Source organism: Anabrus simplex, chromosome 1 (assembly GCF_040414725.1).
Source record: "Anabrus simplex isolate iqAnaSimp1 chromosome 1, ASM4041472v1, whole genome shotgun sequence".
NCBI classification, from domain to species: Eukaryota; Metazoa; Arthropoda; class Insecta; order Orthoptera; family Tettigoniidae; genus Anabrus; species Anabrus simplex.
The window spans coordinates 375,614,818-375,638,896 of NC_090265.1; the positions used below are offsets into that span (position 1 = coordinate 375,614,818).

General features: G+C 42.0%; 1 protein-coding gene across 1 annotated transcript in view; it reads right to left on the reverse strand.

Moving 5' to 3' along the window:
- The window catches only part of LOC136867588 (RYamide receptor-like), a 97,748-nt gene that overhangs the window by 18,811 nt on the left and 54,858 nt on the right, over positions 1 to 24,079 (reverse strand). Inside the window, exon 4 of the mRNA XM_067144718.2 lies at positions 11,104 to 11,204. Within this exon, the coding sequence (XP_067000819.2) occupies positions 11,104 to 11,204 (101 nt within the window). The remainder of the gene's footprint in view (positions 1 to 11,103; positions 11,205 to 24,079) is intronic.

Here is a 24,079-nt window from a genome sequence, read left to right on the forward strand (position 1 = left end):
GGTGGGTTCGATTCCCACCTCAGCCATCCTGGAAGTGGTTTTCCGTGGTTTCCCACTTCTCCTCCAGGCGAATGCCGGGATGGTACCTAACTTAAGGCCACCTTCCCTCTTCCTTGCCTATTCCTTCCAATCTTCCCATCCCTCCACAAGGCCCCTGTTCAGCATAGCAGGTGAGGTCGCCTGGGCAAGGTACTGGTCATACTCCCCAGTTGTATCCCCCGACCAAGAGTCTGAAGCTCCAGGACACTGCGCTTGAGGCGGCAGAGGTGGGATTCCTCGATAAGTCCGAGGGAAAAACCGAACCTGGAGGGTAAACAGATGATGATGATGATGATGATATTCTCGTCAATCAAAGGCATACAGAATAAAATAGCCTCGTACGCGGTGGTGGTGTACAGTTCTCTAATTAAAGTGGAGTCAGTTGTATATGATTTGTACATAATTACTACGAAAAGTAATTAAGGAAAAGGCGAGAGGGTGAGTGGGCGCCGTGAATCACACACGAATGTGTGTAACAATTCTTGAATTAAATGGTTCAGCTTCCGCCATTTTGTACTTATTTTACTCGTTCAAAGTAAGGACTTCACACCCCAACTCTCAAAAGTAAGCGCCAAAACACAGAAATGTTTGAAGGGTAATTAGCCTATGAAAAGCCATTTTTTCACCAACGATCATGCTCAATTGGAAGCAAGCATTTCTAGCTATACCCCGACAATGTAAATTCCATTACAGCAGACTTATCTAACTATCGATCTTATCCCTCTCCTCCTGACAGGCTTTTCAGGGGTCATTGATAGTGCGTGGACGTCTGTTTCCTAAGGCCCCTTTTAGGAGTCCAACTGCACAGAAGTCCACGAGTGACCCATCGGGTGCCTTCACTGGAATGTCACTAGAAAGAATTGCTCGGATTCCAGTTTCCATATCCATTTTCTCTAAGAACAGACGAGCCGAACGAGAGGTGTGGCTGGATGCTTTACCTTGATGTACCCATACATGATTTTTCTCCCTCCCATACAGTGCTGGAATGTCTCTGTTGTAAGTGGGTGTTAAAACCTCTTTCTGATAGTACATGAGTTCATCTTCACATTATTAGCGACACGGCGAATGATTAACTTGGCATTGTAGCAGTGATGATCATAAAACCCCGTGTAAAACTTTCCTGACATTCTTTGTACAATGTTTGATAATTTATTTTGTCTCTAGGGTGGTAGTAAATTGAGCGGGGCTTGTTACGCTCACTAAGGTACACATATGCTTCGCCTAATGTCACCACATTTTTCCATCTGTCTTCTGCCTGGTAGTCCTCATACGCTGCGAAATGGGACGAGCCAACGGCTTGTGAACTCGGGCTTATACCGCTTTTCTAATTGCAGTTCCTTGTTGATTACGGTGTTAACTGTTGAAATAGACATCCCCAACTTACGTGCGGTAGTCCTTTGGGGGGGGGGGGGGTTTGGGTTACCACCTGAGAGACAAGGGCCTTCACTTTCCTCACCACTTCTGGTGAACGGCTGGTGGCTGGTCGTGGATTTGCTTGTTTTTTCTCCTCTGGAATTAAGCCCAGTCAGCCTTTGTCTTTTTTATTCAATACAGCACTGATCTCGTTCTTTGATATCAAGAAATCACGCTTCTTGCACATTTATTGGATTGCAGAATAGCTATATTTAGCACCGGAAAGGGCTGCTATGTAGCCCTCGCAGTAAGGGTCAATCCGCTTCGGCATCGTTGCAGTTAATGAATACACACACGTTCTCAGTACCTACTGGAATGAATCATCACTCCCCGTTTTGACGTGCTCAAGTTGATAACAGCGCCGCCAGCGGCCTTCAAACTGATCACCCGAGATCCCGAACGACCTTCTGTAGTGTGATGTGTTTTACCGTATGTAGATGAAAAGAATTAACGAGACGCAGTTAAAAATCATCGTCCGGCCGGAAGCCAAGCTGGGGCCTTCTGAACCGAAGACCAGCACGCTAACCATTCAGCTAAGTTGTGAAGTATTGAAACAAAATGCATTTCAAGCAAATTATTCATATGTAAAATAAGGAAGAGATTAGTATAAAACACCGGTAGTGAAGCTAAATGCTATCAGAGAGGAGTCTGTCATTGCTTCCATGAACATAGGTCTAGATCTTTCTGTCATCTCTGCTGTTCCGCCTTCCACCCTTAACTTTTGTTAGTTTTTGATCCGACACTAGGTTTGTGATACTTAGGGTAATTTCCTTTCATCTTTCCTTCGCGATTTTCTCAGTCTTCTCTTTATTCACTCAATATCTTCACTCTACGAGTGGTCGGAACTAACTGCTTCTTTAGCCACAGGACTCAGGCAGTCAATATTAACTCTCTTTAAACCGAATCATCAGTCAGTATCATCATCAACAAGGCTAAGAGCATTTCAATACTCAACAGGAACATTTATATATTTCATTACCTACTTCCAAATGAACCCCCATTTTGAAAGGATTAAACTTCCTGAAATGAATGTCATTGAGCACTGCTTCCTTTGACAGAGTGTTATGTAAACACGTTTAGAAGATAAATGCTGAGTACAGAGGAAGGAAATACTTATTCTAGAGTAAACATCAACATTTTTCACATCCAACAGTCGTAGTAAATTTCCTTCTTATCAGGGGAAGATCTGGAACTGAGGTGCTCAGCCGGGCGCCCGTTGAGGCTAGCCCAGGGTGGCCGGGGTGGCCTGACGTAAATGCGGGCAGCCCATGTAGCAAGCATACGCCACAGTGAAGGGAGAGTGAACACATTTTGCGGGGAAGGGAGCAATGACGTTCGATTGTGACTACGAAACTCTACTCCACCACTCCACTACTTGGGTACAGTATTCTTTTAAGCTATAATTGCAAGAAAACCAGCCCACCTGGTGGCCATGATCGTTAAGACGTTGAAGTCTTACACCGTGGTTAGCCGGTTCGAGTCCCCTTGGTCGAAAAGGATTTCACCATCAGAATTTTGGTCGGCAGGGTAGGGGAGGTATACACACTAGATTGCTTGCCAAAAGCCTGGATTAAATTCCAAACCTCCCCGCAGTGCTCATATGTACTGAAGGCATATTACGCTGTTGATAGTGATTCGTCCGTCTGATGGAGACGTTAAGCCTTCAGAAGACCCCTTGGTGATATCCGACAGGAGTAGGCAATGTGCCGACACCGGTTTTCACTCTCTCCCTTTCTACTATCATATATCACGTCATTCATTTCATCTCATTGTCCGCCTCCGTAGTGTAACGGTTAGCACTATTAGCTGCCGTCCACGGGGGTCCGGGTTCGATTCCCGGTACTGACAGAAATTTAAGAATGTTAGGAGGGCTGGTATGTGGTTGAAGTGGTACATGCAGCTCACCTCCATTGGGGGTGTGCCTGAAAAGAGCTGCACCACCTCAGGATGAGGACACGAGTTTACTTACTTTACTTACTTTATCTCATTAACTCCTCTGATGAGGTTGATGTTATGAAAGACATCTGGTCATAAAACCCCGTCACGACAGGTTCATCTCACCTCATACCCGACCCCATAGCGAAAAGCGACAAGGGCTGGACAAAGAACAACAAACAATTGCAAGAAAACCCGACCTTTTCAAGATATTCCGGTTTGATTTATACTGTGCTCTATATAAACAGTCAGTTTTATTTTATTATAATTATACATTTAAATAAAACTGACACGTTCTAATTTTTGTGTTATAATTTACAAAGATACAGGGTTTAAGCGTACAAGCTATGATTTACCATTAATTGGATGGGAATTACAGTACTGTACTTCCATTTTTTTAAAAGTAAAATTCTTGTTATTCATTCAGCAAAACGTAATATTTTTACATAATTCAACAAGTTTACTGCTTGATTTCGCATAGTGTTGTGTTGTATTGTGTGACTTTCCCTGTTCACTGAATTTCGGAAAATAGTATTTAAAATTTATCAGGCGTATGATAACAGCTAGCCTCTAAATGGCGAGATAATTTTATCACACGTGAGGACATAAATATTTACTATCCAATATTAAAGTGCAACAACAATGTAATTATACCTACCAAATAGATATACAGTATGCCTACAAATAAGTAGCCTAATCGATGTTATTCCCGGTAAACATGACTGGATTGTTGGTGAGTTTATCAGATAACTTAAGCTACCACAAGCCACACCTTATCCATCCTAACCCCATATTATATCAAAAATGCTTCTAAAGCACCTCCTAAAATATAATGGTAAAAATTGTAATTCATTGTCCGCCTCTGTGGTGTAGCGACTAGTGTGATTAGCTGCCACCCCCGGAGGCCCGGGTTCGATTCCCGGCTCTGCCACGAAAGTGGTATGAGGGCTGGAACGGGGTTCATTCAGCCTCGGGAGGTCAACTGAGTAGAGGTGGGTTCGATTCCCACCATCCTGGAAATGGTTTTCCGTGGTTTCCCACTTCTCCTCCAGAAAAATGCCGGGATGGTAACTAACTTAAGGCCACAGCCGCTTCCTTCCCTCTTCCTTGTCTACCCCTTCCAATCTTCCCATCCCCCCACAAGCCCCTGTTCAGTATAGCAAGTGAGGCCGCCTGGGCGAGGTACTGCTCATCCTCCCCAATTGTATCCCGACCCAGAGTCTGAAGCTCCAGGATACTGCCTTTGAGGCGGTAGAGGAGGCATCCCTCGCTGGGTCCGAGGGAAAAACCGACCCTGGAGGGTAAACTGATAAAGAAGAAGTAATTCATTACGTACAATACGTACAATATTAGAGATTGTAGGCCTAACTCTTCATTGTGAAATGAAAATCCGGAGCCTGTTTCCAGTCAATCGATCGGGTCAGGAATGGAATGAATGAAGCCTCCATCTAGCGGCGAGGATAGGAATTGTGCCGGTTGCCGAAACCTGTCGTAATCACCTGGGGCAGTGATTGACAGATGAAATGAAATGACATTGGAGAAGGTTGCTAGAATGAAAGATCACAGGGAAAAGCGGAGTACCCGGAGAAAAACTTGTTCAGCCTCCGCTTTGTCCAGCACAAATCTCACATGGAGTGACCGGAATTTGAACCACGGAACCCAGCGGTGAGAGGCCGAAGCGCTGCCGTCTGAGCCACAGGGGCTCTATGACTCTTTATTGAATCCGGTCAAAATACATAAGTTAAAACCGCAATGAACATTATTCTTACAATGTGAATTGAAAAGCATAGATTTCTGCCCTCTTTCTTTCGTTATTTTCTGCCTCCGTTTTAAACTCGCGTATCGCCGCAGTGATCGAGAGTGTCTGGAAGAACTTCACCTACCCTTCACAGCCTCTGATGTAACCACAGCGCCACTATGGCTTAACCATGGCCAACTCGATAGGTAGTTCCGGCCTGCTACACTTGACAGTTCACACGCACGACGTCACACTTGTAGTGCTTCGATATGGAAGCATGAGTCTTATTTTCATGATAGTTTGCTAACACGTTGTTGTTATTTCAACATTATTAAAGGTGTTCGTTGCTGTTTCCAAGGGATAACTGTACGAAAAAGAATCAGTAAAAGATGTGTTTTCAGCAATAGTATGTGTTTGGTACTACAGCATTGTAATTTGAGCAGCCTGATCTTAGGAAGCATTGCTAGGTTATGTGATAGGTTACGTGAACCCATTGAACTACAATAAATCATCTAACGTAGTTTAAAGCTTATCGTTTAATTACTTAATTAGATTTAATTATGCCTTTTCTGAAAATCATATAATTCGGGTAGATATGGCGAAAAGACCAGACGGTTTCGTTTCAGCTATGCCCAGGGAAAAGCCAAAATTTAACTGGTGATGCTGGGCAGTCGTCATATATATCACAACACAGTGGAAAACATAGGAAAGTTTTGAAAATGAAAGTTGAAGAACCTGGATAATTTCGGTGACAAGCGTGGGTATGTGGTGCAGAATTAATCAGTGTTGTGTCTAAGATCTGTTATATTTTGGGAAAATCGTTTTAACAGTTATTCATAAATAATTAACATCATCATGTACTCGAACAAGCATAAAACAATGAATGACATTATTTTTAGAGAGAACAATTTGCCTAGTGACTACCATCGTACAGTCCAGTTGAGTAGCCTTCATTCGAATACTTTTAATGTGCAACATATTTTGAGTGCATACATATCCTGTATTTGTATGCAATTTATTTTGATAACGCTTCTTCATGACTATAAGGCTTACTAGCAAGATACCCGTGCTTCGCTACGGTATTATACTGAAATTTATAATTGAATGCTTACTGTTTTAGATATATAATCCGCCGAAATTCGCGATCTGACTCGTTTTCTGCGAGAATCCACCAAAATTCGCGATCTGACTCGTTTTCTAACAGATAACGGCAAGTTTCCTCCCATTTTTCAATGTTTCTTTCCAGCAATCGATTTCGTACTTCCCGAGCTAGGTCCAGGTATTCCACCCGGTCAGTTGGGTCCCTAAATCTTTGCCATATTTTCCTATAAGCATTTTCAATATGGATCAAATCCTTCAGGAGATCCGGCGTGGTGTCTTCTTGGGTGCCTTGGCGGTACTGAACCCGCGGCCGGACTGCATTCTTAGTCATTACCCGTCCAGGACCCGTTTCCAGCGCAGTCCGCACATTTGACGACGGTCCAGAATGTTGTTGTTGTCGTTGTTGTTGTTGTACCGGGCGGTACACCCCTACGCCGTTGTTTTAAATCTTGCGCCAAGAAAACCTCCTCTAAAGGAGAAACACTGAACTTAAAACTAAACCTCCTTAATCTTTTGCTCAGAAGATGTCACTACCTTAATTTTGTGGTTATGAAGTTGCCTGTACTGTGCGAATTTCAACGTGCTTTATTTTCCGTTCTTCAAGAAGTGTGGACATTCTCTCATAGATGTATCTGGTAAATAACTATGATCATGCACCCTGGTGCGAAGTGAAGGAACTTTCTGAAGTAATTTTGTATTCATAAGTTTGTCCTTTACTAAATTATGTTCATTCATATTTTGGGTTAGCAATATTGACCTTTTCTTTCCGCCAGTTTTGAATTCAGCCAATCCCTAATTTCTATAATTTATTTTCAGCCTATCACAGGTTTCTTCTTCGATTTTATGTGTAACTTTTCATCTACCATTAAAAGTGAGAGGGTGTGACTTGTTTATTCATGAAAGGTCTCTAACTTTCCCCGAAGGTTTATAAACTGCGGATTTTCGCGTCTCTTGGCCATTTGATCAACGTCTATCTAAGTGTGTGGATGTGAAGCAGGAGGCGGGAGGCGGGAGGCGCCCTTTTCATCAGGCAGCAGGTTTTCAACAAGGTAATGGCCATTTATCAGCTTCATTTCTTGCTAGCTCAGCAGTTTAACCCGCGGGAAAGGTCCGAAACCTTTACCATGTAACCTATCTTTCTAAACATGTAATTTTCTGCCGGCTTATGTAAAAACTTCATTAAATCTGTAACTGTAATTCGGGGATAGAGAGTGATTTACCCTCTCGAGCTCCCCTTCATTTTGGTTTGAGGCGACTACGTTTTGGTAACGGATTTTCTTCTCTTCCTTAAATGTTTTAAAATTTACTTCTTATACGGGTCACCTCCATAGTTTGGGAATAGCCCCTGTTTCATCGGCCTTGTGCCCGTTAGGTTTTAGGAAGCTACATAGAGGAGTGCAAGTATCCGCCTCCTTCCCTTTTGTTTGGGTCATTTATTTAACGGTTATTTCTTTTACTCGAAGGCCCTGTAGGTTGTAGATACCCTTGTTTCAATTTGTAAGCTGAGCCATGGAAGGCGAGACAAAGTAAGACATTTTGGTGTTGCCTTAACTAGGCTGGAAAAGATGAGAGCGTGTCTGCTCTTTTCAAGTATTGTAAAAGTGCCTTTAGGAGGCTTGATATTGTCAATTAGGGAGGAAGTTCTCCAGGGATTTGGGGGATTTCTGCCCTTTTGTAAATTTATTCTCCTCTGTAAAATTTGATCTGGAAGCTCAAAGATTGTAAAACTAGGGGCTGGTAGCCCAAGTGTGTAAAGGATTTGAAGTATTGGATTTTTCTAAAGTCTTGTTTTTAATTTGCTATGTAATTGTTATCTCACTAAGTGAGCATTTGTTAACTTGTTGCTTTTCGAAAATATAACCTTCCATTTCAGGTAAATTCTTTCTTGACAAGTAGATAGACCCATTCACCCCGGCACCTTCTTTCATCTCTGCTGATCCACAAACCACGTTAACAATTATTATTATTATTATTATTATTATTATTATTATTATTATTATTATTATTATTATTATTATTATTATTATTATTATTATTATTATTATTATAGATGTTCTGGACCCCACAGCAAGATGCAAGACCGCTACTTGGCGGTAAATTATATCTGCTGCCATTGTCATTGTTGACAATGTGACCAGCACCATTGTCGCGCGTAGGCAAGTGTGCGAGATTTCTGGCGATACGAATGACATACTGTACTTCCGTGCATTATTGACCTTATTATAGAAGTGAACAATTTGACGGCCAATCTCATTCCTATCGTTTATTTCAAAAGTGTTTAAATTTTTATTTATATGCCAGGAGAATCTACTGTAATCTAAGAACGTTCTCCGAAGGAAAAGATGGCTGTTAAAAACGAACCCAGGAAAGATTAAAAATGATCGGTTTATGATCAGAATAAGTACATCGAAAATCTACAGCCTGTTTCCAGTCATTCGACAGGGTCAGGAATGGAATGAATAAAGCCCCATTTAGCGGCGACAATAGGATTTATGCCGGCTGCCGAAGCCTGTCGCACTCCCCTGGGGCAATGATCGATGAATGACAAATGAAATGAAATATTGGACCGTGTTGCTGGAATGTATGATGACAGGGAAAACTGGAGTATCCGGAGAAAACCTGTCCCGCCTCCGTTTTGTCCAGCACGAATGTCACATGGAGTGACCAGGATTTGAACCACGGAACCCAGCTGTGAGAGACCGGCGCGCTGCCGCCTGAGCAACGGAGGCTCCTTATCAGTACATTATGAACAATAAAATCAATTGGTCTCACCTCCTTTTACACCCCACCGCCGTTAACTTTATTTACCCCTCCCCCAATCCAAAAAAATAAAAGAAGGCGTGTTTCTTTATGTTTAAGGGAGATTTCAAACACCAATGTTCACGTCTATTACCTTCAGTTTTGAGATATAAATATCCCCAGAAAAATAATTCACTTTTTTCACTTCCTTTCACACTCCTCCCCCCCCCCCTCCAACTAGTGAATTTTCCGGCAAAAAATACTTGTTTCTATAATAGTAAAGGATCTTCTAAATACCAATTATCACGACTCTAACTTCTTCAGTTTTTGATTTATGTGTCCTCGTGAAAAGAATTCAACTCCTTTTCACTACCGCCCCCAACATGGTTTCCCCCCAAAACGCGTTTTTCTTTGTTTTAAAGGAGATCCAAATACCAATTTTAACGTCTGTAAAAATTTTAGTTTTTATTAGATGTATGTATTATCATACAATTAAGTCAATTAATTTTTCAATTCTTTCACCCCCATCACCCTTCATTGGATTTTCCGAGAATACGTGTTTCTTTACTTTTAAAGCAGATTCCAAATATCAAATTTCACGTCTGTAACATCTTCATTTTTGAGATATCAGTAGCTTAATTGAAAGAATTCAACACCATTTTCAGTCACTTTTATCCCCCTCCCCCAAGTGGTATTTCCGAAAACTAAAAATACACGTTTCTTTATTTTTAATGGAGATAAAAAATACCATTTTTCACTTCTGTAACATGTTAAGCTTTTTGAGATATACTGTAGAAATACTCATTTTAAAATTTCACCCCTTCCTAGTTCCCCTTAAGTGGAGTTTCCAAAAACAAATCACCTATGTTTCTTTACATTTACAGGAGATTCCAAACACCCACATTTTACGTCTGTAACATTTTACGTTTCTCAGATATTCTGTAGATATAGTCTTTCAAAAAATTCACCCCAATTTGTCACTCCTGTTTAACCGCCATTAATTGGATTTTCCAAAAAAATACATATTTCTTTATTTTTAAAGTAGATCCCAAATACCAATTTTCAGGTCTGTAATATCTTCAGGTTCTGAAATATAAGTAGCCTCATTAAAGGCATTCAACCCCTTTTTCACCCTTTTCCACCCTTCTTATTGGGATTTTCCGAAAACAAAAGCATACGTGTTTCTTTATTTTTAAAGGAGATTCTAAATAACAATTTTTACATCTATAAACTTTAAAATATTTGAGATATAGATACACTCATTTTAAAATTTCACCCCCTTTTCACCCCCCATTAATTGGATTTTCCAAAAACAAAAAATACGTGTTTCTTGATTTTTAAAGGAGATCAAAATTGCCAATTAAAGGTCTGTAATGTCTTCAGTTTCTGATATATAATTACAGGTATCCTGATTTAAGGCATTCAACCACTTTTTCACCCTTTTTCACCCCTCCTATTGGGATTTTCTGAAAACGAAAAATGCGTGTTTCCTTATTTTTAAAGAAGATTCTAAATACCAATTTTTACATCTGTAAACTTTTAAAGTTTTGATATATCGATACACTCATTTTAAAATTTCACCCCCCTTTTCACCCCCTTAGGGACGGAATATCCAAAAATCCTCTCTTAGCGAGCGCCTACATTTTAATATGAATATATCCGCAAAATTTCATTTCTTTATGTCCAGTAGTTTTGGCTCGGCGTTGATGAATCAGTCAGTCAGTCAGTCAGTCAGTCAGTCAGTCAGTCAGCCAGTCAGCCAGCCAGTCAGTCAGGACAAGTTATTTTATATAGAGAGAGATTATTGCATTTCTTCTGCTATATTATGATAAGAAGTATCAGTAGTATAGGAATTGCACGCGAACGAAGACTTAGCACTAAGCGTGTGACGTCAGAACTCTTGGTAGGAAGCTTCTATATCAAGATGGCTGAATAGAATACGCACATCGCCTGCCAGCCTGCCAGCTTGCAGTGCTGTGCGCCCAAGGAACGAAATGCCCAGCGTAAGCACCTCTGTCTAGAAGAACATTGTATGTGTCCATGAAGAGTAATTACCGTGACAATTACCTGTCTACTGAAACGAAAGAAGTAGCCTAGCCCTTGCAAAGAAAATAGTCGTCAAGTCAGACGAGACTTACCCATTGATCTGTGGATAGATGTCTTGTAGGACGTTGTACGTCTGCAGGGGTAACCAGCAGAGAGCGAATAGGGCCACAACTATCACCAACATCTTGATCACCTGTAAAAGCAGGACATTTCAAACATATTACTGAATAGGCACAAACCGGATATAGACAAAATTTGCCGAAACTATATCAATGAAAAAATTATCAACTTGTGGTATAGCGTAGCGTGTCTGCCCCTTACCCCGAGGTTTCAGTTCGCTTCACGGTCAGTCCAATTCTTTTAATTATGAATTGGAGGCTGAAACGGGGTCACTCAGCCTTGTAATACTAATTTCGTGTGGCTATTTCTAGCCGAGTGCAGCCCTTGTAAGGCAGATCCTCCGATGAGGGTGGACTCAGCCTTGTGAGACCAATAGATGAGCTAACGGAGGCCGTGACCTGGTCGCGAAAGCCAAGCAATACAGCTGAGTATGTCACCACGTCAGGAAGGACGACTGATCGTGAAACTGGACTTAATACACATTAGCGCTGACCCCAGACAATTGGGGAAAAAACCAGGAAAGAATTTACTGTTGTACCCGTTGTTGATGGAAATTCACTTCGTATTTGGATGATGACAGAAGGGCATCGATCGGCTTTGAACCTGCTGTCGTGGAATCATTGGAGCCTTCGTGGCTCAGGCCCGGCTTCTCACCGCTGGGTTCCGTGGTTCAAATCCCGGTCACTACTGGACCTCGTCAATGAGGATGAGGAAGTCGTCACACTGACCACGTGGTTTTTCAATATCTACAAGTTATCTGGTTGGGCAGCATTTATATTGGCTGCTAAATCCCATAATGGGTTGTATGCCGTGAGTTTTACAACATTACATATTATTTTTCAGTCTCGTAAAAGCTAAAATGTACCGCACTAACAGTAACATTATTCTATCATAAATTTCATCGAAATATGAATATTTAAAGTTTTTAGGTTTTTATTTTTGCTATTTGCTATTTGTTTTACGTAACCCCGACATAGACAGGTCTTATGACGACAATGGGATAACTAAAAATGGGTAGGAGTTAGCAAAACGGGACCGTCACCTTAATTAAAGAAAGTTCCCAGCATTTACGTGATGTGTAAATGGGAAACCACGGAAAACCATCTTCATGGCTGGCGACAATGGGATTCGAACCCACTATCTCCCGAATTAAAATTCATAGCGACGTGACAAACACCGCGTAGTCAACTTGCTAGGTGTTTTCAGAGTCACGTATTTAGCAGAAATGGACAGGTACAGTTGAAAGTATTGACTTTACCCACTCAAGCAGGGAAGCATGGAGCCTTCTGAGGAGATTGGGAGGAAGTGGATCAGTATGCAGGAAACGTTCGGGAGTAACACCTGACCAAATTGTTTCCCACATCATTACCACATCAAGAGTGCCTCCCGACAAGGAACATACCAAACATATTATACGACAGCTTCGTGATCTGAAAAAGACGAGATCTCCCTCGTCTGAATATGCACATCCCTTCACGGTTTTAGACACTGACATGGGACTGAAGGACCTCAAACATTTTAAGTCACCTGGTTTTGATGGCATCCATCCAGAATTCCTGATTCATTTGGGAGGATATGCTAAGAAATGGTTGGCAGAGTTCTTCACTGACATCCTGCTTACTGGTCAACCTCCATTGGAGTTCAAGAAAGCGAAGATAATATATATTCTGAAACCTGGCAAACCCAACAACAAGGTAGAAAGCTATCGACACATCGCCCTTCTTAGCTGCTACCACAAACTTTTTGAAAGGTTGGTATCTAACAGATTAAGTAGCTCAATCCTAGAGCATATTCCAGTTGAACAGGCAGGCTTCAGACCAGGCCGTAGCTGCTGTGACCAAGTATTGTCTCTTACATCCTTCATTGAGGCAGGATATTAAATGAGCTGAAAACATCTGTAGCATTTGTTGATCTTACTGCTGCCTTTGACACTGTATGGAGGGAAGGCCTTATCTACAAATGTCTTTGTATCATACCATACAGTACGATGGTTCAACTGGTTAACAACATGTTAAGTGATCGGAAGTTCCAAGTAATCACTGAAAGATAAGCAAGGAGAGGAAGCTAAACAACGGATTGCCCCAAGAACAGTTTTCTCATCAATATTGTTCAACTTATATTTCTCTGACCTTCCTGATACTTCATCCAGACGACTTGGCTCTATCTGTACAAGATCAGGTAATATATACAACTGAAGAGATTCTTACCAAAGACTTGTCTTTACTGGAAAACTACTTCAAAATATGGAGACTTCATCCCAGTGTGAGTAAAACAGAATGCCTTGTTTCCATTTAAATAACCGTTTGGCGAACGTGAAACTGAATGTTAGTTTCAGAGGGAGAATTCTTCGCCATAATTGGAACCCAAAATAACTTGGTGTCATCTTGGACTGTACACTATCCTTCAAACAACACCTCCTGAACTTGAAGTCTCGAAACAACATCTTCCATAAACTGTGTGGAGCTACCTGGGGATCTTCAGCCACCACCTTGCGATCTTCAGCCTTGGGTTTGGTGTATTCAAGTGCTGAGTATTGTGTACCTGTTTGTATGAACAAGTTATCATACAAGGCTTGTTGGCACCAAGCTTAATACCACAATGCGCATCATATCTGGCGCAATCACATCTACTCCAGTTCAGTGGCTTCCACTGCTAACTGGCATAATGCCACCTGATCTATGGCGATCCAATGCCCTTATGAAGGAATTCTACAAGATCTCGAGAAATCCTAGTCTACCTAAGCATAGTGACCTCCCACTTCTGAAGCTTAATAGACCAAAATCACACCATCCAACTCTTCGTGATGCTGCTGGCATGGATGCTAAGAATTTCAAATCTGTTGATGAGTTGGAAAGTAGATGGGAAGCAGCAATAGATGTGCGCCTGCATACCTTCTTCTCAGGTCCCTGACTTCCAAGCGGATCCCACCTACCACGTAAGACCTGGACTGCCCTGAATAGAATCAGAACACGACATGGCCGGTGGTCTGTATAAGCCATACGCTAAATAAATAAGCCTCGTAAGTAATTTTGGAGAGATCTATTAGATAACAAAACAGATTACCCACGATACTTCACTCGTATTCCCTGCAGATGCTTGTTATTCCTTTACATATCATTACTTTTTATTACATTTGTCAGCTTCGTTCATAACTAACGTGAATTCAAGAGAGTTGCTTTCATAGTTCTCCTTAAACAGCCCCATCTGGGTGCCCAATACAAACTGCAACCAAAATTTACCTAACGTTAAACACTGTAAAATATTGGCTTTCACGAAACTGCTAACTTTTTCTCTTTTATTGCTTGCACTAGGTCATCCACCATTCCTCGCACAATATGTACAATACTTTTAAATAATCACACTACACTTTGACTTTCTTATTTGTGTCAAAGTACCTTTCTACATCTCTAAGAAAGAAATACCTCGAAGTTAACAAATCTAGTATATTTTATTTTGGATCACTCTGACATAACCAGAATGTATACCGGGTGTATGCATAAGTCCTTTCCGGTTTCACTAAGAAGTGACCCTAGCGAATACGCAGCGTATGAATTTGACACATGCATCAGTTTGTTCGTCTGATACAAACCTACCAACACACACAAGTTGAGTCCGCCAAACACTAGCATCTGTGTTGTATGTCGACGTTTGTGCCTGAAAAACAACATTTGTGGCACGCATTGCTTTTCTTATTTAATCAAAAGGAAAAGGCTGTGAAAATTCATAGTTTGCTGGTAGATACATATGGTGAACACGCACATCGATTATAATATGTGAGACATGGTTTCGACAATCTAAACTTGGTGATTTCAATGTGAAAGCCTGGATGATGACCCAACTCAAACTCGACAGCAATTGGCGTAATTATTAAATGTGTCACACACAAAATCAGTAGACGTTTACGAGCAACGGGGAATAGCAATAAACACGGTAAATGGATTCCACACAATTTGAATGAACGGCAAGTGGAAAATCGCAAAGTCACTTGTGAAATGCCGCTTCAACACCACAAAATAGAATCATTTCTGTACCGAATTGTGACGGGTGGCGAAAATTGGATTTACTTTGAAAACACGAAGCGGAGAAAATCGCGGCTTTCACCTGGTAAAGCCAGTCCATCAACACCAAGGCAAATCGCTTCGGCAAGAAGACCATGCTTTGTGTCTGGTGGGACCAGAGCGGTGTTGCGTATTATGAACTCTTGAAGTCCGGTGAAACCGTTAATGAACAACGCTATCGCCAGCAAATGATTAATTTAAATCTCGCATTCATCGAAGAACGACCTGAATGGGCCAGAAGACATGGCAAAGTGATTGTTTTACACGACAATGAGCCGTCTCACACAGCAAAACAATTGAAAGACACCTTGAAATCGCTTGGATGGTAATCCTTCCGCACCCACCGAATCCTGGCGCCATCTGACTATCACCTCGTCACATCAATGGGGCACGCGCTCGCAATTTCGAGAAAGTTGGAAAATGGCTCGACGAATGGTTTGCCGCAAAAGACAAGCAGTTTTTTCTGGCATGGCATTCATAACTTACCTGAAAGATAGGCGAAGTGTGTAAAAGCCGATGGCCAATATTTTGAATAAACAAGAATTTCCCTTTAAAATTACGTGTTTTCATTACCAGAAAAACCGGCAGAAACGTATGCATACACCTGGAAAATGGAAGCACAACTCCTTAACCACGCAGCCAATAAATTATAGGATACGCCAAACTTCCATCTTATTGAAGGTTCTAAATACAAAACACATCTTCCATTTTATAATGTTCATTCATTACTGACCTGTATTTAGGGCTGCTGCCTAGGTAGCAGATTCCTTAGCAATTCTGTTCTCAGCCTTTCCTTGAATGATTTCAAAGAAGTTGGAAATTTTTCGAACATCTCACTTGGTAAATTATTCCAATCCCTAATTTATCTTCCTATAAATTAATATGTCTCTCAATTTATCCTCTTGATTTCCAACTTGATATTCATATTATGAACTCTGCTCTTTTTGAAAACTAATTTCAAGTTTATTCGAAGTAGTGTTATCCCACGCCATCTCACATCTGATATCTTGGAATATACTACTTAGTGGAACCATCTAATGTGTTCATTTAATTATTTTTTTCGTGGCAGTGTAAGACGAATAGTTGTTTTTTTTTATGCTATTTGTTCGCGGCGTCGAGCGATGTGGATCTTTTGCCCCTACTGACACCATATTGCATGAACCTAACTTACGTGTAATTGAAATGGCGGCAGTGTGGAATGTTGTGTGTGAGGAAAGGAAGATTAAGGGCGTCACAAACACCCAGTCCCCAGGCCAGAGATATTAATCATTACAATTAAAAAACCATGACCCGGTCGGGAATCGAACCCGGAGCTGCCAGGTAACAGGCTGACGCGTTACACCCTACACCGTGAGGCCGGACAAGACAAAGAGCAGCAATTCAGTTAGAATTCACATATGAAAAATATTAACTCTGCTAACTGAGGAACGTACTTATGTACCCAAATATACATATACCGGTACACTAGAGCCTACTGATACATTTCTGTAGTGTATTTTACGCTATTCGTGCTAATATACCGAGTGAACTGGATACACAGCTTGGTTCACTTAGCTGTTAGCTTGCATTCGGCAGATGGTGGGCTTGAACCTCACTGTCGACAGTTCTAAAGATGGCTTTCCGTGGTTTCTCTTTTTCACATTAGACAAATGCTGGGGCTCTACTTTAATTAAGGTCATGGTTGCTTTCTTCCTAATAGTATCCCTGTCCTACCTATCAAATTGTCGCCGTAACACCTGGCTGTGTTGGTGGGACATGAAACAAATAGCAAAGACAGCATGTTTGATAAAACATTTTGTCAGGGATTTTGCCAGAAGAGTAGATAACTGACAGCTATCTAAGCGTATGACATTAAATATGGTGTTCTATCTTCAAAAATGACTCAGATATTATAATTAATTACATGTAATGAAACCTCCTCCTGCAAATCCTGATATCACTGATATTCAAGGTTCTTCCACAGAACTAGTGAACATACAATTAGATATTTCATTCTTCAGGTATATCTACCAATGGCTTCTTGCCTTTTTAATATCCCTCCGTACTGATTACTCACTTCATATTGGTACATGGAAAGGTACATCGAAGTGCGTATGATAACCACAGAGTCCAATAGCCCCAGCATTTCTTCTTCTGACTTGACTCCCTTCTACAACACACGTTCTCTGCCGAACTCTCTTGTACGACGAATCGAGAACTGTGATCTTTTGCTTCTTATGATCTCTTGTCAAATATCCTCGTCAGTGATAGGTCGGAACTATCATTCTTCAACTTCTAACTATGTGAACAAAACCTAGGTGTTTATACCTCCGCAATTGAATAATCACAGATGGTATCAAATGCGTCATTACTTCTATGTTAGAATAATATGTTACGCAATTGATTCATCGAATATAATTTAAACTCAATCATCTATGAAAAATTTAACCATTCGCTGATTATGCATATTAACATTGATGTATTTGCGCGTACAGTACAACGTACAAAATTCAAAAAGTCAAATACAAACTTGTAGATCGCCAGTTATCCGTAAGTACCTAAATATCACTCAAGAAGACAGTAATCAAGCTTTGTATAGTTGATATCGTTTCCTCTGAGGCACAAACAATGCAATACAATTCCCAAATTAATCGACGTGGCTTTGGTAATGGTATGCAGGAAGTGGGAGAGTTATACTCGGTTTACTGATGTTTCGCATAAACCATATACACTGACTGACAGAGCAAATGCAACACCAAGAAGGAGTGGTCAGAACTTTATGCCAATTGCAGGGTAGACTGACGTCACTGAGGTATGCTCATGATGTGAAATGCGCCGCTGTGCTGCGCACGTAGCGAACGATAAATGGGACACGGCGTTGGCGAATGGCCCACTTCGTACCGTGATTTCTCAGCCGACAGTCATTGTAGAACGTGTTGTCGTGTGCCACAGGACACGTGTATAGCTAAGAATGCCAGGCCGCCGTCAACGGAGGCATTTCCAGCAGACAGACGACTTTACGAGGGGTATGGTGATCGGGCTGAGAAGGGCAGGTTGGTCGCTTCGTCAAATCGCAGCCGATACCCATAGGGATGTGTCCACGGTGCAGCGCCTGTGGCGAAGATGGTTGGCGCAGGGACATGTGGCATGTGCGAGGGGTCCAGGCGCAGCCCGAGTGACGTCAGCACGCGAGGATCGGCGCATCCGCCGCCAAGCGGTGGCAGCCCCGCACGCCACGTCAACCGCCATTCTTCAGCATGTGCAAGACACCCTGGCTGTTCCAATATCGACCAGAACAATTTCCCGTCGATTGGTTGAAGGAGGCCTGCACTCCCGGCGTCCGCTCAGAAGACTACCATTGACTCCACAGCATAGACGTGCACGCCTGGCATGGTGCCGGGCTAGAGCGACTTGGATGAGGGAATGGCGGAACGTCGTGTTCTCCGATGAGTCACGCTTCTGTTCTGTCAGTGATAGTCACCGCAGACGAGTGTGGCGTCGGCGTGGAGAAAGGTCAAATCCGGCAGTAACTGTGGAGCGCCCTACCGCTAGACAACGCGGCATCATGGTTTGGGGCGCTATTGCGTATGATTCCACGTCACCTCTAGTGCGTATTCAAGGCACGTTAAATGCCCACCGCTACGTGCAGCATGTGCTGCGGCCGGTGGCACTCCCGTACCTTCAGGGGCTGCCCAATGCTCTGTTTCAGCAGGATAATGCCCGCCCACACACTGCTCGCATCTCCCAACAGGCTCTACGAGGTGTACAGATGCTTCCGTGGCCAGCGTACTCTCTGGATCTCTCACCAATCGAACACGTGTGGGATCTCATTGGACGCCGTTTGCAAACTCTGCCCCAGCCTCGTACGGACGTCCAACTGTGGCAAATGGTTGACAGAGAATGGAGAACCATCCCTCAGGACAACATCCGCACTCTTATTGACTCTGTACCTCGACGTGTTTCTGCGTGCATCGCCGCTCGCGGTGGTCCTACATCCTACTGAGTCGATGCCGTGCGCATTGTGTAACCTGCATATCGGTTTGAAATAAACATCAATTATTCGTCCGTGCCGTCTCTGTTTTTTCCCCAACTTTCATCCCTTTCGAACCAATCCTCCTTGGTGTTGCATTTGCTCTGTCAGTCAGTGTACATGACAAAATTACTTTCACTTCAAGATTCAAATTCATTGATTCAAGCGTTATCCACAGAAAATGGCATCATTTCGTAAATGATACAGTTTGGAGGTAGTGGCTGGATGTACGGTAAAGCCGTTCAGACGCACATCTGTGCGTGATCTAATTCCGACGCCTTCGGTCTGAACATAACGATATAACAATGGCGTATGGCCTCCGGTAAGGTCTGGTGCAGGTTTTTCGAGCTGATGCCCACAGGTGACCCACGCGTCTGTGAGGAAGGACCCTACGTAGAATGAAATACGTAGTACAGTCATTAAGTTTCGAGACTTGACGCCTGGATGACAGGCACCCGCACGACTCTGTGTGTTGCACACGATGCCGCACTACACGGCGTGCATGTACACAGAACCACATCCACCCTCAAAATAGTCGCCGCTGGCCATTATGCACGTTTCCCAACGTCGGTATAGCTGCTGGAAGCACCGCTAAAAGGAAACACCATGTTCCGTCTCCAGTTATTATCCGGTTGAGAAACGTCAGATTATCGGCAGCACTACTGACGAGGTCACCACAAATGGTCATGCGACCATCACGTTGGTCTTGCGACAGGATTCGTAGCACACTGTGCTGGGTAACACGAGACATGTTGAGGTCATCCGTCAGAATTTTGTGGCAAGTTCCATGGCTGGCCCCTATTATTGCTGCGAGATCGTTTACCGATTGGGAGCGGTTAGTGCGCACCAACGTTGCAACTTCTTGGATCTTGCGTTCCATTCGAACTGTTTGTGGCCGACCAGTAAGCACATCATCTTCCAAACTGTCCCGTCCTTGCCCAAAACGTCGGTGCCACCTAAACACACCACTGCGACTCAATGCATCCTCGCCGTAAACCTGCTACATCATTTCAAACGTTTCGGCAGCGGTTTTGCCTAATTTTTGGCAGAACTTGATGTTTGCCCGTTGCTCAAACTGTGACATGTCAAGGTCCGACTGGCGCATTCAAATCACCGTCACAACAACGACCGTACGTCTGCTTCCAGTGCATGTGCTCAACTGTCTCTTGCATGGACGAGAGACTAACTGACATGGTACCATACCACAGCGCCACCTATGCGCTATAGTGCACCATAGCGCCATCATGCGGTCAGTCTCAGAACTTAATGACTGTACTACGTATAATGTTGAAGACGGCGCACACACCCAGCTAGAGAAATTAACCCACGAAGGTTAAAATCCCCGATGCGGCCGGTAAATCGAACCCGGTATCCCCTTGGACCGAAGGTCAGTATGCTAACCAGTTAGCCATGAAGCCGGGTGTTTAGTTGCAGATGGAGAAGTTGGCTGTGTGCAACAAACTCTTATGATTGTAATGTATTGCACATTAAGGAACTCAATCTAAGACAAAACTCCAGCATGAAATTAAAACTATTAGGAGTAAATGTGGCATTAAACCTACAGGCTACAAATTTTTACAATATTCTCAAGCAGAAGAGGCGTTTACACTGGACTCCCAAGAATTTTTGGCCATGTTCCTACAACGGTTAATTTTAAGAAAAGGTCTGCATAATACACGTTGTATGAAAAGTAAATCAACATATTTTGTTCAATTCATTTTCTTATAGGATTGCCCATTGGTGATACATCTGCGGAAAAGATTTTCTGACCCTTTTCAATAACAACACAATGTTCTTATTATTACGTCCCACTAGCTACTCTTACGGATGGGTTTGTTTGTTTGATTGATTTTTTAGACGTGTAGGTAATAGAATTTTGTCCCACAGGAATTATTTTAGGTGCTGGTTATGTTTTTCTTTTTTAATTTGCTTTACGTCGTACCAACGGAGATAGGTCTTATGACGAAACCTCGACCTGTCAGAAATACACGAACACTTACTAGCCGAACGCAAGGATACCATTGAGCTCACCACTGACTTTATGTGTGAGGATGGATTCATCAATTACATATAACTTTCAAGTGTTCTGAAGCCTCCGCAGCTCAGGCGGCAGCGTGCCGGCCTCTCACCACTGGATACCGTGGTTCAAATCCCGATCACTCCACGTGAGATTTGTGCTGGACAAAGCGGAGGCAGGACAGGTTTTTCTCCGGGTACTCCGCTTTTCCCTGTCATCTTTCATTCCAGCAACACTCTCCATTATCATTTCATTTCATCTGTCAGTCATTTATCATTGCCCCGGAGGAGTGCGACAGGCTTCGGCAGCCGGCACATTTCCTATCCACGCCGCTAGATGGGGCTTCATTCATTCCATTCCTGACCCGGTCAGATGACTGAAAACAGGCTGAGGATTTTCATTTTTCATTTCAAGTGTTCTGTTATTCAGGGAACTTGCATTCTGATTTCATATTCTTGTCTCCATTCCGGCTTTTTGAAAGTATTTGCCGGGCTGAGTGGCTCAGATGGTTGAGGTGCTGGTCTTCTGACCCCAACTTCGCAGGTTCCATCTTGGCTCAGCCTGGTGTTCAAATACGTCAGCCTCGTGTCAGTAGATTTAATGGCATCTAAAATAACTCCTGCGGGACTTAATTCCGGCACCTCGGCATCCCAAAAAGCGTAAAAGTAGTTATTCGGATGTAAATCGAATAACATTAATATTAGTAGTAGTAGTAGACCTTTCCTATCCCATCGTCGCTATAAGACATATCTGTGTCAGTGCAACGTTAAGCAAATAGCAAAAAAGTAGTAGTAGTAGTAGTAGTAGTAGTAGTATTGAAGTCATCTACGTATTCTTTCATTTTAAATACCCATTAACAGAATTTTGTTTTCTGTTCATTTTTGTTTAAATTTAGTTTGTTAAAAGAGGATGGTTGCCCAATTCCTCTAAAAGCAATAATCACAACCACTACCACCATGGAAGTGCTTTAGAGAATATACATTTTTCTAACTCCATGATCTACAAAACAACTTTATGGTTAAGAAAGGTTGTTTGAATCCTCTAGTTCGTTATAATAATAATAATAATAATAATAATAATAATAATAATAATAATAATAATAATAATAATAATAATAATAATAATAATAATAATAATAATAATAATAATAATCATAATGCCTCAGCTAAGATGTACAAGCCTTTTAATTTGACACCATTTGGCTGCCTGCTCGTCAATTTCGGAGTTCTGTTTTACACTAGGCACACTAGATGGCAGAAAAACCTGAATCTCACTTGGGCGTTTATGGCTGAGTTTTAATTAGCCTAATTGTATCTTTTAAACACCAAATAAATCACCAGAGATCGTTTACATGCCGAGATCGTACAACATAGATTGTCTAATGGACTTGTTCTGCCCTTCAACCATGCAACTACATCTAGCGGGTTTGAATCCGCTATCTCGGGATCCAGAGGCCGACGCTCTACCACTAATCCACAGAGGGAGCTCTAGTTGGTTATGATGAGTAATGACATAATTAAAACATTCTCGGGATTTCAATAATAATAAGAAGAAGAATAGTAATAATAATAATAATAATAATAATAATAATAATAATAATAATAATAATAATAATAATAATAAATGGCATCTACATTAGAAAATCCAGGCAAGAAGTATACTCTAAGATAGAGAAGATCACGGACACAATGCGTAAAGGCAGAGTTCGCTTCTACGGTCATATACGACGGATGATCGACTCTCGATGGACGAAACGTATCTTCAGTATATTTGACGCAAAACCAAAAACGGCAATGCCACGGTACGTTAATGTCAAGAAAGATCTTAAAGAACTGGGCCTACAAGCAGAAGATGCACAAGACCGAAATCTTTTCAGAGCAGCCATCAAGACTTTTGGGACTTTCCGGGACGAAAAACGGGCAACTGGTGCTAAATAGACAGAAGAACGTGCTAAACACAGTGAGCTAATGAAGACGATGTGGATCAAGCGAAAGATGAAAAAATGCCAGAATGTAAAGTGAGGCTTATCGTGGTCCCTAGTTGGCCGATTAGCGAAGTTGAATGAATGAATAATAATAATAGTAATAATAATAATAATAATAATAATAATAATAATAATAATAATAATAATAATAATAATAATAATAATAATAATAAAGCCATGTGGCCTCCAGAGAGCCCGGGTACAGGTATTTCGATTTGACACGTATAGGTGACCTGCGCGTCTCTGAGCATGGCGCCCTACCTCTGATGAATTCTAATGGTGAACGCGGCACACACACGCAGCCCATGCGTCATCGGAATTAACCAATGAAGGTAAAAATCATCGACCCGGCCAAAGGCCAGCACCACTAACCATTTAGCGGTGAAGCCGGACAAAGATCGTATTTGCCATGCTAAGGGTTATATTTTTGTTGTTTCTTTGAAATAACGAAGTGCTTTACGTGCACTATATAACATTATTTAATGTACAACGAGTCGAAGTAAAAATTATGGCATATACTATACATGCCATAAAACCCTTCTCCTACTCACACTATCCATGTAAGGTAGAGAAAGGGGTGGAAAGCTGTCACAAACACTGAACGATAGGGTGGCCTCCATCCGGGACGGAGTTCATCGCTCACAGTCGCCAATCGATAAGTCCGACAGAACCTCAAACATGCTATTATCTTCGAGGAAGAGCCCGCAAATGGAAAGCTAAAAGCTCAGTTTACTCTGAAAAACTATCTCCGTAACGGTATTTATGCTCGACAAGGAATGTGACGTCTTGTAGAAGAGAAGAGTGAATGGATGTGCACTTTGAAGGATTCTCCTAGTTACAGCAAAGAAGCTGACCAAACCAGCATGCATCAAAGTTCGAG